This window comes from Zootoca vivipara, chromosome 2, assembly GCF_963506605.1.
Source record: "Zootoca vivipara chromosome 2, rZooViv1.1, whole genome shotgun sequence".
NCBI classification, from domain to species: domain Eukaryota; kingdom Metazoa; phylum Chordata; class Lepidosauria; order Squamata; family Lacertidae; genus Zootoca; species Zootoca vivipara.
The window spans coordinates 6,300,547-6,316,154 of NC_083277.1; the positions used below are offsets into that span (position 1 = coordinate 6,300,547).

At 44.6% G+C, this 15,608-nt stretch overlaps 1 protein-coding gene across 1 annotated transcript in view; it reads left to right on the top strand.

Moving 5' to 3' along the window:
• Positions 1–15,608, top strand: part of LOC118081177 (uncharacterized) — a 33,729-nt gene that overhangs the window by 10,716 nt on the left and 7,405 nt on the right. The window contains exons 7-8 of the mRNA XM_060270885.1: positions 12,313–12,399; positions 13,408–14,334. Of these exons, the coding sequence (XP_060126868.1) occupies positions 12,313–12,399; positions 13,408–14,334 (1,014 nt within the window). The remainder of the gene's footprint in view (positions 1–12,312; positions 12,400–13,407; positions 14,335–15,608) is intronic.

A 15,608-nucleotide genomic window follows, 5' to 3' on the forward strand; every position in this document is an offset into this window, starting at 1 on the left:
ATACTTAATTGGGTAACCTTTAGCTTTAATTACGGCCCTACAATGCCTTCCCATGGAGTGAACTAGTGTACGTGGGTGTAATGGGGTGTGTGGCATAACACAAAACTGGAGGGACAACCATTCCTGACAACCTTACACTTTCCTTGCGAAGCCACCTTTGTCCTGATAGCGGAGATCACACACTTGCTCTCCTTCTGCAGGGCCTGTAAGACAGAGTTATTCCGCCTAGCCTTCAATTTAGCTTGATCCTCCATTCCTTTTTCCCTTCCCTTTTTCTGTGAATAAAGTTTTCTGGGTCCCCACATCTAGATACTTCCCTGGTCTCCTTGCTAGACATAGCAGGACTAACTTGGCCAGTTAGCCCTGGCAATGCTACATTTATGTTGTATTTTATGTTGTTTTTAAGCTGTTTTTAAGTTGTTTTTAATCAATGTTTTATATTTGTTGTTAGCTGCCCTGAGCCCGGTTTCTGGACCGGGAAGGGCAGAGTATAAATAAAATTTATTATTATTATTATTATTATTATTATTATTATTATTATTATTATTATGCCGATTGTGCGCAAATGCTGACAATTTTGCTTTCTTACAACAGTGGCGTTCTTCATAAAAATATGCAAGGGGTCTACATCACACTCACAACAATCACTTAGTTGGTACCTGAACATTTTGCCCAGAGACTTTCTTCCCAAGAGGGCTTGAAACTTCTTCTTTTTTTAAAGACAAAAGCTGAAAGCATAGCAGACCTGCCTGGAGGCACCAATGAAAGCCTTTGCGGGCACCAACTTGGGGACCCTCGCAGAAGGGAATGTGGCCCTGGGGGATGGGAAAAGTTCCCTATCCTTGCATGAAGAGCTTGGAGCACCTGGTTGGCCATGGGGACAAGACGAACCCCTTGGATCTAATGCAGTGAACGGGCTCCAACTATGTTATTGAGCTTATTAGAATCATAAGAGCTGGTAGGAACCCTGGTGATCATCTAGTCCATCCCCCTGCAATGCAGGAATATGCAGTTGTCCCATACAGGGATCGAACCTGCAACCTTGGCATCATCAGCACCATGCTGTAACCAACTGTGGTTCAGTGCTGCTAATGCAGCAGTTTGACTTCACCCCAGAGGTGCACTCCATTGTCTCTCGAGGCGGACAGATGCCAAGAGCGACAGCATCCCAGCTACTCTTGATTGATCTCCCCCAGCCAGCTGCTCTGCTGCTAAGTTTCTCCCTTTCCCCCCTGCTACCAAACTTGGCTGTTTTCAGAATAACATGAAATGTAAACTTAGGCAGCAGCATGAAGAGAGAGAAAATAAAACCCATTAACACAAAACGTGTGCAGCACAAACTGGGGTATAAATAATAAATTATGATTATAAATTATTAGAATTGACTGCAATGCACTCTGCGTGGGGCTCCATTTGAAGGTGACCTGGAAACTACAACAAATCCAGAATGCGGCAGCTAGACTGGTGACTGGGAGTGGGCGCTGAGACTATACTGTATAACACCAGTCCTGAAATACCTACATTGGCTCCCAGGATGTTTCCAAGCACAATTCAAAGTGTTGGTACTGACCTTTAAAGCCCTAAACGGCCTTGGCCCAGTATACCTGAAGGAGTGTCTCCACCCCCCCCCATCGTTCTGCCCGGACACTGAGGTCCAGCACCGAGGGCCTTCTGGCGGTTCCCTCATTGCGAGAAGCCAAGTTGCAGGAAACCAGGCAGAGGGCCTTCTTGGTGGTGGTGCCTGCCCTGTGGAACGCCCTCCCATCAGATGTCAAGGAAATAAACAACTATCTGGCTTTTAGAAGACATCTGAAGGCAGCCCTGATTAGGGAAGCTTTTATTATCTGATGTTTTATCGTGTTTTTAATATTCTGTTGGGAGCCTCCCAGAGTGGCTGGTGAAACCCAGCCAGATAGGCAGGGTATAAATAATATATTATTATTATTATTATTATTATTATTATTATTATTATTAGTGATATTACAACGTTTTGCATTTCTTTAGATTGAGTGGCATTGGCACAACTTCTCCACATTGTCAAGAGAGCTGCCGGGCGAGCAGGGTATGGACAGGTTTGGGTTTGCAAAAGAGATTTAAAAAATGGTCCATTTCTCCCTCAATCAAAGAGATCAGTTGCCCCATTTATCTTAGAGGGAGCTAAAACCTTTTGAACCACAGTTCTCATTCTGACAGCCTCCTGAAGAATAAACACCAAACCACCTACCATATTTTTTGCGCCATAAGACACACCTGACCATGGGACACACTTAGTTTTTAGAGGAGGAAAACAATAAAAAAATATTTTGCTTTATTGAATTGGTCTAGGCATAGCAGCCAACTCCTAGGGGCCTTTCCGCCCCGCCCCCCCCATTAAATATTTGAGGAAGCGTATTTTGCAAAGGGGGAAAGCTCCAAATTTTTTAGGATCAGCTCAAAGTTGTGCAGCTTTTTTGCAAATGGGAAAAGCCCCATTTTGGGGGGGGGGGTCAGGATCAGCTCAAAGTTGCTGAGTATCCTTGTAAAGTGAAAAAATCCTGTTTTATGGGATTCAACTCACAGTTCTGCAGCTTTTCTAGGAAAGGAAAGGAAAGGAAAGGGACCCACTTCTACAGTTTCCAGACAGATAATCTATTCAGACAGTCACATGTCTCCCTCTGCAGACAACAATTGAGGCCTAGGCAAGGGGCCGGGAGGGGCCAGGAAGGGAGCTAGCTCTCTTATCTCCCTCCCCGATCTCTTGCAATCAGCTGCTGAACCGGTTCCTTTCTCTTTCCCTCTTTGTTAGCCTTCTCTTTCCCTCTTGTTAGCCTTAAAAATAAAAAGCATGATCTGCCTTTAGCCCCTGGGCAATTCGGCTCCAGGGACCACGCATTCGCTCCACAAGATGCACAGACATTTCCTCTTACTTTTTAGGAGGAAAAAGTGCTTCTTATGGAGCGAAAAATATGGTATTCTCAGAAGCAGAATATGCCTCTAAATACCAATTTCTAGGAGCCTCAGGTGGGGAGAGCTGCTGTCGTATTCAGGTTTTACTGGCTTGTTTTCTGTTGCTCAGCCAGTGTGAGAACAGGATGCCGGACTCAATGGGCCACGTTGGCCTGATCCTGCAGTGAAGCTCCTCTTTCGTTGCCAGGAACGTTTAGATCAGACGATAGGTGTTCTTTTAGAAATCACCTGGGAACATCCCGTTGGCACGAGGCACAGGACATTTTTAGGGAAATGACGCAGCGTTTTGTGGCAGCGCCAAAGAATTGACATTTGATTCCAGACAAAATTAATAAATATGTCCTCCCACACTCCCAATCCCTTGTTATAACAGGTTAAAAGGAATAGAAGCTTGGGCCCACCCACCCCAAGGATCAGGAGATGGAAAATATAAAGGGGGTTATTTGGAGGGGTGGTGTAGCGTAGCATTTTGTTCATTAAAGCATAAGACAAGCCTGCTTGTGGGCTTTTATTTGGGGATCTAGTTGGTCTCTGTGAGGACAGGATGTTGGGCTAGATGCATGCCCCTCTCCTTTGGCTTGGTTGTGATGCTAACCAGCCACACTTAGAAGTGAGCCTTGTCCATTTATGTATTGGAGTCTGTGGGAATTGCTGCCAAGCAAATAGAAGGGGAAGAAATGGAGGCAGTGAGAGATATTACGGCTCCTTGATCACTGCAGATGGTGACAGCAGACACAAAATTAAAAGATGCCTGCTTCTTGGGAGAAAATCAATGACAAACCTAGACAACATCTTAAAAAGCAGAGACATCACCTTGCCAACAAAGGTCCGAATAATTAAAGCTATGGTTTTCCCAGTAGTGATGAATAGAAGTGAGAGCTGGACCATAAAGAAGGCTGATCGCCGAAGAATTGATGCTTTTGAATTATGGTGCTGGAGGAGACTCTTGAGAGTCCCATGGACTGCAAGAAGATCAAACCGATCCATTCTTAAGGAAATCAGCCCTGAGTGCTCACTGGAAGGACAGATCGTGAAGCTGAGGCTCCAATACTTTGGCCACCTAATGAGAAGAGAAGACTCCCTGGAAAAGACCCTGATGTTGGGAAAGATGGAGGGCACTAGGAGAAGGGGACGACAGAGGACGAGATGGTTGGACAGTGTTCTCGAAGCTACGAACATGAGTTTGACCAAACTGCGGGAGGCAGTGCAAGACATGAGTGCCTGGCGTGCTCTGGTCCATGGGGTCACGAAGAGTCGGACACGACTAAACAGCGCTTGGTAGCCTGGGTGGATTGCTGCCTGACACCACAATCCTAACCTCTGTTTGTGTGTTTGTGTAAATTTGCAGCCTGACAGCACTCTCCTGGCCAGCGGGATTGCAGTTTCATAGCACAACCCAAAACATGTGGATTGCAGCCTTACAGCACAATCCTAGCAGGGGGGCGGAGGGGGTGTGCGTGTCTCTAGCGGAGTATGTAGACTCACCGCCCTCTCCTGGCCAGCGGATTGCAGTTTGATAGCAGAACTGCTGACCATGTGGATTGCCGCCTTACACCACAATCCGAGCCCCATGTGCATTGCAGCCTTATTATTTTTTGTTTCCTTTTTTGCAGCAAAAGTACATTTTATTAACAGCAAGTTTTCTTTTCGGTAATTTTTATTATTTTATTGTTTTGAAAAATGAACCATGGAAAGAGAAGAAGGGAAGCCATTGATATTCTAAGAGTTGTTTGAATGAATATTCTAAAATGTGAAACAGAATTTTTTTAGTAAGCATTGCAGCTGTTGTAAAATTTAAGCTGGTTCCTATGAACCCAGAGAAATGGATCTTGACCCAGGGAGAGCTCAAGGATCCAGGCAAGCAGACGAATTTAAGCGTCTCCTGCCCACCAAATAACAGAGACCAAACCAGGACGTACGAAGCAAGGCACTTTTATTTTTGCTGTTGCAACAGGGTCCTTCCTCTCACACAGGAGAACAAGGAAGGAACCCCAAACAAAGATGTCTTGCCCTTAAAAAGAAATTTGAAATTGGTTTCAGCCCACCCCCCAGAAGCATCATCCATATGTCACAGAAGGGGTGTAGCCCAAGACCCCCCTCCCTAGATTCATCATAGGTACATCATGAAAGGGGAGGTCTGGTGGCAGTAATCTGAGCAGTCTGGACCCTGCCCCCTGCCCCCCAAAACCTAATCAACAAAATTGAGAGATATTTACATTTCCCTGTTTCCCAGCCAAGTTAATCACACCCTTTTGTCTGGCAGTCAGGTATCAGGATGCCAGGGATTATCACTTTAATTCCTGAGACAATGAGAAGGTTCCCCCCACCCCACTTCTTCCTTGCAGAGGAACACCTGGTCAGAGAGAGAGTCAAAATGGTGTCAGAAAGGCCTGTCTTCCTGTGCTGCTTCAGACATGTGCCTGTACATTCATGTACATGTTTTATGAACAATTATTATATATATATAGATATGACCTCAAAATTCTTATAACAATTCCCCATTTGGGGCTATAATTTTTCTTAAAAATTGTTGCCCCACAAAAGAATAACCAGATGTGTTGTTTTAGTACTTTGGGAGAAGCATTTCTCAAAAATGGTCTATGTATTACACTTAACAGGATGGTCCACCAATATTGACTGGAAAGTGCAGTTTGCTTGTTTACCCTTTTGTGTGTTCTCAGGTGTCAAAAGCTAGCTCTCCTCTGGTTGCACACCTCCAACGTGGCACAACAGCAACAATCCCTGGTGAATCCCCTTAGGGCTTTCATATTGACCATGTCGCCTGGCACTCACCATAGCTGCCACAGGTTTGGACATGTCATGAGAGAGATGCCTTTGCCTTGGGCTTTCTATGGGCCTTTATTATAGGCTCTGGCCTTGCACTGTAGGGAGTTGCCCAGTTGCTCTTAAAGGAAGAAAGCTACTTGCACCTTGGATACACTTGCCCAATTAGAACTGAAGCCAAATTAAAATTTATACAGCCCCATAAAAACCATTCTGAAAAGGGCACATGTCCAAATTGGTCAATTTAATTCTATAAGGAATCATTCCTGGTAAATCAAGGCATATACACCTTCTTGTATCTGCTGTTTTCATGGATCCTGAAACTGCTTCTTGGTAAAAAGAAGGCTGGCACACTACAAAGTGCCAGGTGAGATAAGGAAATGTGGTCATAAATTGATCTAAATCTCAATAATGGACTATGCAATAGCCTGATCTTTTAGAAAACATGAGTCCTCCATTGGGCGTATAAGGAATAATACCACCATACAATAACTTACTATACATTAAACATGAAAACAATTACACACAAAAATGCCCCCCCCTTTGTGGAAATAACATATACTTGTCAGGCATAGGTCAACGTTTCTGCATAATATCACGTAACATAAAACATAATTATATATCAGTTGCATATCCTGAGGCCAACTCTTAACAGGGCACAGAGTCCTGAAGTCAAAAGAGAGCATATGTCCTTGCAATTCACTTTCCCCCCTTTATCAGCCCATATCCTTTTGGAATGAGATAGTTGTGGCCAGTTTGAAAACTCTGGTGTCTGTTGTTGCAGGTAAAAGTCTTGTGGTCCGGAGGATTTGGGTTCAAGGTTTTTTTTTTCCCATCATTGCGTCTGTAGTAACATCTGTAGAAGGAGAATGCTGTAAGGGGCAGGGTTTGGGTACTTAAGGGCACAGTTAGAAGAAGGAAAGGGCAAAAGCCAAAGGGAAGAAGAGGGAAAAAGGGGGTGGAAATATCTCCTGGAGTTTTTTGGGAAGCTGCAAACAATAAAATCTTGGTGCATTAAGTATTTTATTCATCACATTTCTATATAATTACTACTGTTGTTAGCTGCTAAGTCTGTTTTCCTTTACCTAGGGGTTTATTATTATCATTATCATTATTATTATTATTACTACTACTACTACTACGGAAAGAATGACTTAGATGTTACATTCACATGTACAGAAATAAAGAGTAGAAATACAAAAAAGTAGAAATGCAAAATAAATCAAAAATAAGAACAAAATAATATTTAGATTACCACTCAAACAACAATTTTTTCAGATGGACTTGACACAAAAATCTCAGATTAAAAAAAAAGAATTATTATCAAATAATATGAAGACATTATAAAGACCATACAGGTTAATATTGGACTGTAACCTAAAGATTTGAAGGTGAATGGTAAAATAATGGAAAAAAAACCTTAAAAGTCATCATGTGCTATCTGAGAAAAGAGAACTCTATGGGGAAAAACACAGATGGTACCTGAATAAACATCAGTCTAATAATGAGCATCTCAAATGAAAATAAAGAGTAGCAATCTAAAGTTGTACAAGTATGGTTAGATTAATTTCATAGACATAATGGAAAAACTGATATAATAAATGGAAGCAGATTATTTATAAGCTAAAGAGAAGCGCCAAAGAGAAATGAAATTACTGTTTGTATCTCCTCACTCCTCACTTTTTTTTTTTTTTTTTTTGCTGTGGAAGAAAAGAATTGGCAAAACACTCAATCATTGCTACATTAGAAAAGGGAGGGTTATATTAACATAGGGTAATGCTTCGGGGTGAAATGCAAATGAGAGATAAGTATCCATCCTGAGTACCTGCTAGGAAAGAAATGGAGCCTTTTGTTTGCATAGTCTGTCAACTGGTAGACAGCAATTTTCTATGAATTTCCAAGTGTGGAGGGGCTTGTTTAGGTGGCGTCCCCCCCCCCATTGGGAGATAATTTTGCATTAAGGTTCTGAAAGAATTTCTCCACACCCTGAATCTCAGTATTCTGCTGGAAAGGGAAAATTATTTCATGTGAAAATCAGTCAGGAAATGTTCCTAAAATGTACAGAGTTTTGCATGTTGAACTGGAATTGGCAGCTTCTAAACAGTTGATGGTTCTCAATGGTTCTTTATCTATTTATTTTTACATAAGGAAATTTAAATTTAAGTTTCATGTGCAAAGCATAACCTTGAACCTCTTAATTAATTTATAAACTACTCAAGAGACAGACTTATAGTAGTACTCTGCTATTTATACCTGTGGAAAGAATCTGGCATGTTAAGATTTTTGGAACTTGGCAACCACTTAACCTTGATGGACCAGTAACACACATGAGGTTGTTTTCCCTCAGTGGTTCAAAGCTTTACATTAAGAAATTTGAATAATATTTCATGAGCAGATTATAACCTTTTCGCCCCTTAGTTAAAACCTCATTTTTCTCCTCTATTTTCCTCTTCAAGCTGACATAGCCTCTGTGCATGTACAGAGTTCATGATTCGGCAGACTATTGTACCATTTTTTAAAGTGCTGCACCTCTTGACAAAATTACCATCTGAATAAAGGAAGGGAAGGGGAAAGAGTAGATTTTAAAATAGGGTTAGATTTTACACAGAAACTCACTTTTCAGTGCTTACAAACACATTTTCTCTCCCTCCTTTTTGCAAGTTTGGAAAGGGTTGGAAGGGATCTTGAGTAATCTAGTCCACCCCTTCTGAAATATGGGGATCTCAACACTATCACTGCCCTTAGGATACACATACATTTGAGTACAGACGCCTGACTGGGAAGGAAACACAGGCTATGCCCTATCACGGAAGCACATGTGTGTACTAAGGGAAAAATAAGGAAGGGGAAGATTAAAAGTACCAACGTTATATAGAAGCCTTTAGCAAACCTTAAGATTGGATAAACAGTTTAAGAGGGAATTTACTTCCTTACTAAAACCATTCTGTCCATTTGAATCAAGGTTAAAGTGACTCAGATAGACATTTGCTGGCTATGGATCCTCTACTTTTAATAACATTTCCCTAGAAGGAACACCATATTCCATAGTCACATGGTGAAACATTACATACAGAGCACATGGCTCCCTTGTGACACAGACCTTAAATATTGTGAGTTCACAAACAAACATTTTCAAGGTTACAATCTCCCTTTTCCCTTCCCGCTCCCCCTTTCTGTACAGAAAGGGGTAGGTATGCACATACACCCCACTTTTACTCTCTAGAGAAAGATTGGGAAATGTTCAAGACTTTCATATGTGCTTAAACTTTAACCCTTAATAGAGAAAGTGATAAAAACTTATATAATCACTCCACAAAAACAACAATTACACTCTTGTTCCAACTCTGAAAACCAATAATCTTTCCTTGCCAGAAAGCAGAGCTGGGCTGAATTTCAACCCATCACCACATCAGACACATTGCCTTTCACATAGCTCTAAAATGGGGGTTAGAAGGGACCCTGAGGTCATTTAGTCTAACCCTCTAAGATACAGGATTCACAAGATTTGAATGAAAATACCAACTTTATATAGAACCCTTTAGCAGATGAGTTTTTTTCCTTAAGAGGTGATATCAGGAGCCCAACACAATTGAAGTTAAAACTAGACTCAGATAGACAATTCCTGGCTAAGGAAGCTCTACTTTTGACAAACAATTCACCTTTATAGGAATAGCTGTTCAATTTTCCTTTAGTCAATATTCCTCTAGTCACTTGGAGGAAGACTCCCTTTTAGAGCCTCTCTCAATAACAAACATTTGCACACCTCATGAAGTGAACATTTTCAAGTTTCAAAATATTTTCAAAGCATTGAGCAAGCATTTTCAAACTTACTACTCTTATTTTCCTTCATCCTGCCCCCTCTTTTTACTTTTGGAGAGGAAAAAATGGCCTTCTACAGCCTCTTTAAAACAAACCTTTACACACTACCTCCACTCTTTTAAATATTTGCCATTGTTTTTGGGTTGATCAAGCCCTTACATAAGATTATTTAAGCAAGCTTGCCTTATTATTATATTATTTTAAACTATGCATGCTTTAAAAAAGGCAGTCTGTGGGTGTCATGGCCAAATTTTACACAAACCCCTAATTTCCTAAACCTGGATTATATCTCTCATTTACTTTAAGGGGAACAATGAACTATAGCAGACACAAGGATCAGACGCACATACACTTCACAGACAACACAGACAACATGTAACATGCAAACATATATAATTTTATACCATAACATACTTTGTAGGATTCCTCACAAAACTTTTCTCATTCAGAGTTCACCAGGGTTAATTTTAAAGCGGAGATTCACTGTATGTTAAAGGAACCTCCTGGTAGCCATTTCCCCTCATCTGGGTGGTCCATAGTAAAGCGGACCCAGTGTTTTTTTCTTACAAAGTTTTTGCAATTGGTTCCCTTCAAGCTTGTCCGCCCCGGGGATTTCGTGCCAATTTAAGAGAACGAATTGGAGTGGACTTTCATCCTCAAAGTCCTTACCGGAGCCAAGCCTCAGTTGTGCTTTGCCTCGGTTGGGAGTCTGGGAAAGGAATTCCTTAGAGTGGGTTGCACCCATTTTACTTAAGCCTTTTTATACTGCAGTTCGGGTCCCCGACCCTGTTCCTGGACACTCTTAACTTCCCGAGTCTATGACTCACCCCCACGTCCTAGTGGTGTTCCTGCCTGCCGTTCGCGTGCACTAACTACTAGGCGGCCTGGTGCAGCTAAAACCCTATTGGAACCCTCCCACTGGTCATCAATTGCCTGAGGGTTCCACAGCAACTTCCCTGCCTCTTACACACTAGACTCATATCCTACTGAACGCTTGCCTACGCAATGTCAGGTCGGAACTGAGGAATACAGAGATACAGAGTAGTAGGAAAGGAACGGGCGCACTTGCAATCTCTGGTCATGGGTCATACCTAACAAAGGTCGCCATGGCAGGGGGGCGTCTTCACCCGAAGATTAAGAGCAGAGGAATAGGAAACAGAGCTGGGATAGCCAGATTCCCAGATTGGTAGAAAAGCGACAGTTTGCTCAGACTTCTGCTCAGTTTGGCAGAAGGGAGCTGGGACAGTCTTTCTGAGCTCTGCGTTTAACGTAAAGACTGTTGCCCTGGACCTCAGTTCTACCTTGTAACTGTGCCTGGCAGCCTTGCTGCAACTAAGGTCCAAAGAGGAGAGTAGAAAAGGATAGTCCAAGTGGAGAAATAGATTTTTAGTTGCTGTGGTTCTTAGCTCACCCAAGGTGTCCCCTTTTAATACTCACGACCGATCCTTTCAGTCGAATCCCGTTGTCTCCAGCTTCCAACTGGTTCCTGAAAAAAAAACAGCCTTGTCCCTTTAAACGTTGCTTCGTCCTGGGGGTCCCGCTTGGACTCTCAATTACTACCAAGTGCCTCGGGTCCTGAGGTTGGTTTACCCCCCTGCAAAAGAGGCAAGGGCGCGCTGGGCTCCCCTTCCTCAGTGAACCCGGAGCTCAAGGCAAAACTGGGTCCCCGAAGTGGTCGCCAAATTGTTGTAAAATTTAAGCTGGTTCCTATGAACCCAGAGAAATGGATCTTGACCCAGGGAGAGCTCAAGGATCCAGGCAAGCAGACGAATTTAAGCGTCTCCTGCCCACCAAATAACAGAGACCAAACCAGGACGTACGAAGCAAGGCACTTTTATTTTTGCTGTTGCAACAGGGTCCTTCCTCTCACACAGGAGAACAAGGAAGGAACCCCAAACAAAGATGTCTTGCCCTTAAAAAGAAATTTGAAATTGGTTTCAGCCCACCCCCCAGAAGCATCATCCATATGTCACAGAAGGGGTGTAGCCCAAGACCCCCCTCCCTAGATTCATCATAGGTACATCATGAAAGGGGAGGTCTGGTGGCAGTAATCTGAGCAGTCTGGACCCTGCCCCCTGCCCCCCAAAACCTAATCAACAAAATTGAGAGATATTTACATTTCCCTGTTTCCCAGCCAAGTTAATCACACCCTTTTGTCTGGCAGTCAGGTATCAGGATGCCAGGGATTATCACTTTAATTCCTGAGACAATGAGAAGGTTCCCCCCACCCCACTTCTTCCTTGCAGAGGAACACCTGGTCAGAGAGAGAGTCAAAATGGTGTCAGAAAGGCCTGTCTTCCTGTGCTGCTTCAGACATGTGCCTGTACATTCATGTACATGTTTTATGAACAATTATTATATATATATAGATATGACCTCAAAATTCTTATAACACAGCCCTACCCTAACCCAGATTGCAGTTTGAGAGTACCACCCTAAACGTGTGGACTGCAGCCTTGCTGCACTTTCCTGACCTGCGGATTGCAGCCTGACTGCCCGGTCCCAGCCCACGAGCCCCTCTCCAAAAGGGGTTAGTTGCCTTTAACTGAGAGCAGCTCTTCCTTCCTTCCAGGCAAACGGGGCGAAGGCTGCAGCCTTGCAGAGCAATCAAGCAAGCAAGCAGCTGTCGCCTCTCTTCTCTTTGCACGGAAGGGTTAAGCAGACCGAGGCTGCCTTTCCCAGAGTGGACGGGCAAAGCCATCGTAAGACTTGGGGGAGGCCATCATTTCCTCTTCCTCGCCTTTTGTGGCGGATCCGCTGCAGCAGCAACAGGAGGAGGCGACGCGTCCGGGCAGCTTGGCCTCCCGCGCGCCCTTTTGCAACCAGGCGCCCCTGCGCTCGCAGCAGCAGGTAAAGCAGCTCCTTGCAATGCAGGAAAAAAGGGGGGGGAAGCAGGCTGGGTGCAGCCCCCAGTGCGCATGCGTGGGTGGGCTGGGGGACACAGGAGAAGGGCAAAGGCTCGGTGGGGGGCTGCTGCGGCTGAGCACCTAGCTTTGGAGAATTGGAAGGGACACCCAAGGGTCCTCTAGTCCAATCTCCTGCAATGCAGGAATCTCAGCTAAAGCATCCAGGACAGGTGGCCATCCAACTGTGGGTGCCCCACCCCACCCCCCAGCCCAGCAACCCAATCTTCGGGTGAAATGTAGCTGCGTGTGCAAAAGCACAAGACTCTTAGTCCCAGGGTTCGAACCCTACTATTCTCAGGTCTTTTTTTTTGTCCAAAGGAAAATGTTACTCTAGGTAAAATGAAAACATAGATTGAGAGAAGAATAAAAGGAAAGGGGGGAGAAAGGGGGGGAATAGATAAAGAGCGGGGAGGGGATTAAAAGAAAGAGGGGGGGAGTTAAGAAACTTAAGAACTTCCCATTCTTCGTCTGTCAGCTATATAGAAACATTATTCTATTTGTCCACTCCAAAATAACATCCAGCACAGCGACTTTCTAAAAACCAACATTTCCTTCAGCCTTCAAACCCAAATGTCGTTATTTCATTCTCTTTTTCCACACAAAAAGTATATGAGATGTTCCCAGTCTTTAGTGAATGTTAACCACGACTTTTCTCTGATCGAACATGTCAATTTTGCCGCCTCGAATAATTTTAGTAACCGTTCCTCCATTGTTGGTAACGGCGAGTCTTTTCCGTCTTTGTGCACATAAAAGTCTCACCGCCATAAAAATAACTTGGCTGCTGTAATCATGTATCTTTCCAATTCTTCACTTTCTCATCTCTCTGCATCTTTTTTTCCTTTTCTTCACCTCTCAGGAAAAGCCCCACTCCATCAACTCCAGCGGTGAAACAGCTGTGTTGCCTAAACATGCCCTAAGCCTCTTGTTGGAGCAGCCAGAGATGGGTGGATAATTCAAGCTGCGTCCGTCTCTCCTGCATACTTTCGTTGCGTTGCATGCTCTTGTTTCGTATTTGCGTTCTGGCATCCCTGATCAAATCCAAGACCGCGAGAGTGTGACCAGGGCAGCTGCTGATCCAGAATTCATCATGAGACACAAAATGGTCCCGGAGAAAGGACAAACTCAGAACACAGACTTCCGGGACCGGGTCCTGATGGAGCAGCCGGTGCCCGGAAGCGGGAAGCAGCCGGAGGAAAAGCTGCGCCCAGCTGGCCCCGAGCCTGGCGAGGCGTCGGAGGGAGCCACCCGAGCGTCTCCTGAACTCGAGGCCGGGAATGACCGAGGCCCCACAAAGAAGGAAATCCCGGAGAAGATGACGAACGAGCCGGGCGAGAGGCGCTTGAAATATCTGGACCCTCGGGCCGCTTCCAAGTCCCGCAACGCAGGCTGGGGGGACCCTGAGCGACTGGAATCTGAGCCATGGGAGAACTCCAAGTCTTGCTTGGCCTCCATGGAAGGAGCGGCTGAGGCCTACCGGAAGTTCAGAGGCCTGCCGGATCCCAGGAAGGAAAACCGCGGGGATTGCAGGACCCCCAAGATGGAGGATGAGAGAAATGCGAGGGAGGATCTCCTCAGAGAAGATTTGGTCGCTATGGACGTGCAGAGGACTCTGTTCCGGGAATTCCGCTACCAGGAGGCCGAAGGTCCCCGCGAGGCCTGTAGTCGCCTCTGGTACCTCTGCCACCGGTGGCTGAAGCCAGAGAGGCACTCCAAGGAGCAGATCCTGGAGCTGGTGATCCTGGAGCAGTTCCTAGCCATCCTTCCCTCAGAGCTGCAGAGCTGGGTCAAGGCCAGTTGCCCCCAGACATGTGACCAGGCAGTGGCCCTGGCAGAGGACTTTGTGCCCAGGCGACAAGAAAATAGGCGTCTGGAGCGGGAGGTGAGAGCGCTTTCTTGAAGCGGTCCGGGGGGGGGCACTTCCATTTCGTTTTTTTGTGCGGAACGGAAGTCAAGCGGCCAATCTGCATAACAGCCAGTCGTTGTGCACATTCACCAGACCTCTTAGAGAATGTGCACAAAACCCAAAGAGGACATTGGGTAGTCATGTCTCTAGGCCAGCGTACATAATCTCCAACAAGCCTTGGAGAACGTGCATACGTGAGCTTGATTTTGTACATTCTCCGGTCATTGTGCATAATCTCCAACACGGCTTGAGAATGTGCATTAATTCACAACTGCGTTTTGTACATTCTCTGGCTAATCCGTCTTGATTTGAGGCAGGTTCCCTTCCTTGCACTCTTTTCAACACTTGCTCAACACATTTTTGTTTAGCCAAACCTGCCCAGATATATAGAATAGTTGATGAGAGTTTTGATCTGTTTTTAGGCTAATGTTATTTTGACTTTCCGAAAGCCTTAAATTATTGCTATTATTCCTTATTCCTCTTTTTCAATTTATTTCGTTGACTTTTCAAAATAACATGAAATACCAACACCCCCCCAACCAACATTGCCCCCTTCGTATCCCCCCCACACCAAATACAGGTTCCTTATGGCAGTGTTTCTCAACCTTTTTTGGGCCACGGCACACTTGTTCCGTGAAAAAAATCACGAGGCACACCAACATTAAAAAAGTTAAAAAATTTAACTCTGTGCCGCCCTATATTATAATTATGACTGTAAGAAACACTTGCCAAATATTGCTTTCCGGCGGGTCAGTGTAGTGTATTGGTGGCCGCCAGGCTCGTTTGCACTGAGCTTTGGGAAAGAGGAGGAGAAATATTGCTTTCCGGCGGGTCAGTGTTGCTCATTGGCGGTCGCCAGGCACGTGACAATGCAAATCGCCCTCGTCACCGCACGTCGCGGCACACCAGCCAGCGTCTCGCGGCACACTAGTGTGCCACGGAACAGTGGTTGAGAAACGCTGCCTTATGGGATAAAATTGTTCCAAAGTGTCAAGTGCGAGTCCAGCAGGTGCCACTGGGAGTGATAGACAATTGCATGTTTAATATGGGTGCCATGTCACTCTGAAGCTATCCTCTTCTCCTTTTCTGGCTCATCCCTTGACTTCCATAGTTAATTTTTCAGAGAGTGCCAATGTCCATTCTTTTTTTGTTTCTATTGTGGTCATTCTAGATGCAGGGACTTCCGGTTTTGAGCAATAAGTTGTCTAGCAGCTACAAAAAGGAAGGTGATTAGCCTTTCCATCTCAAAT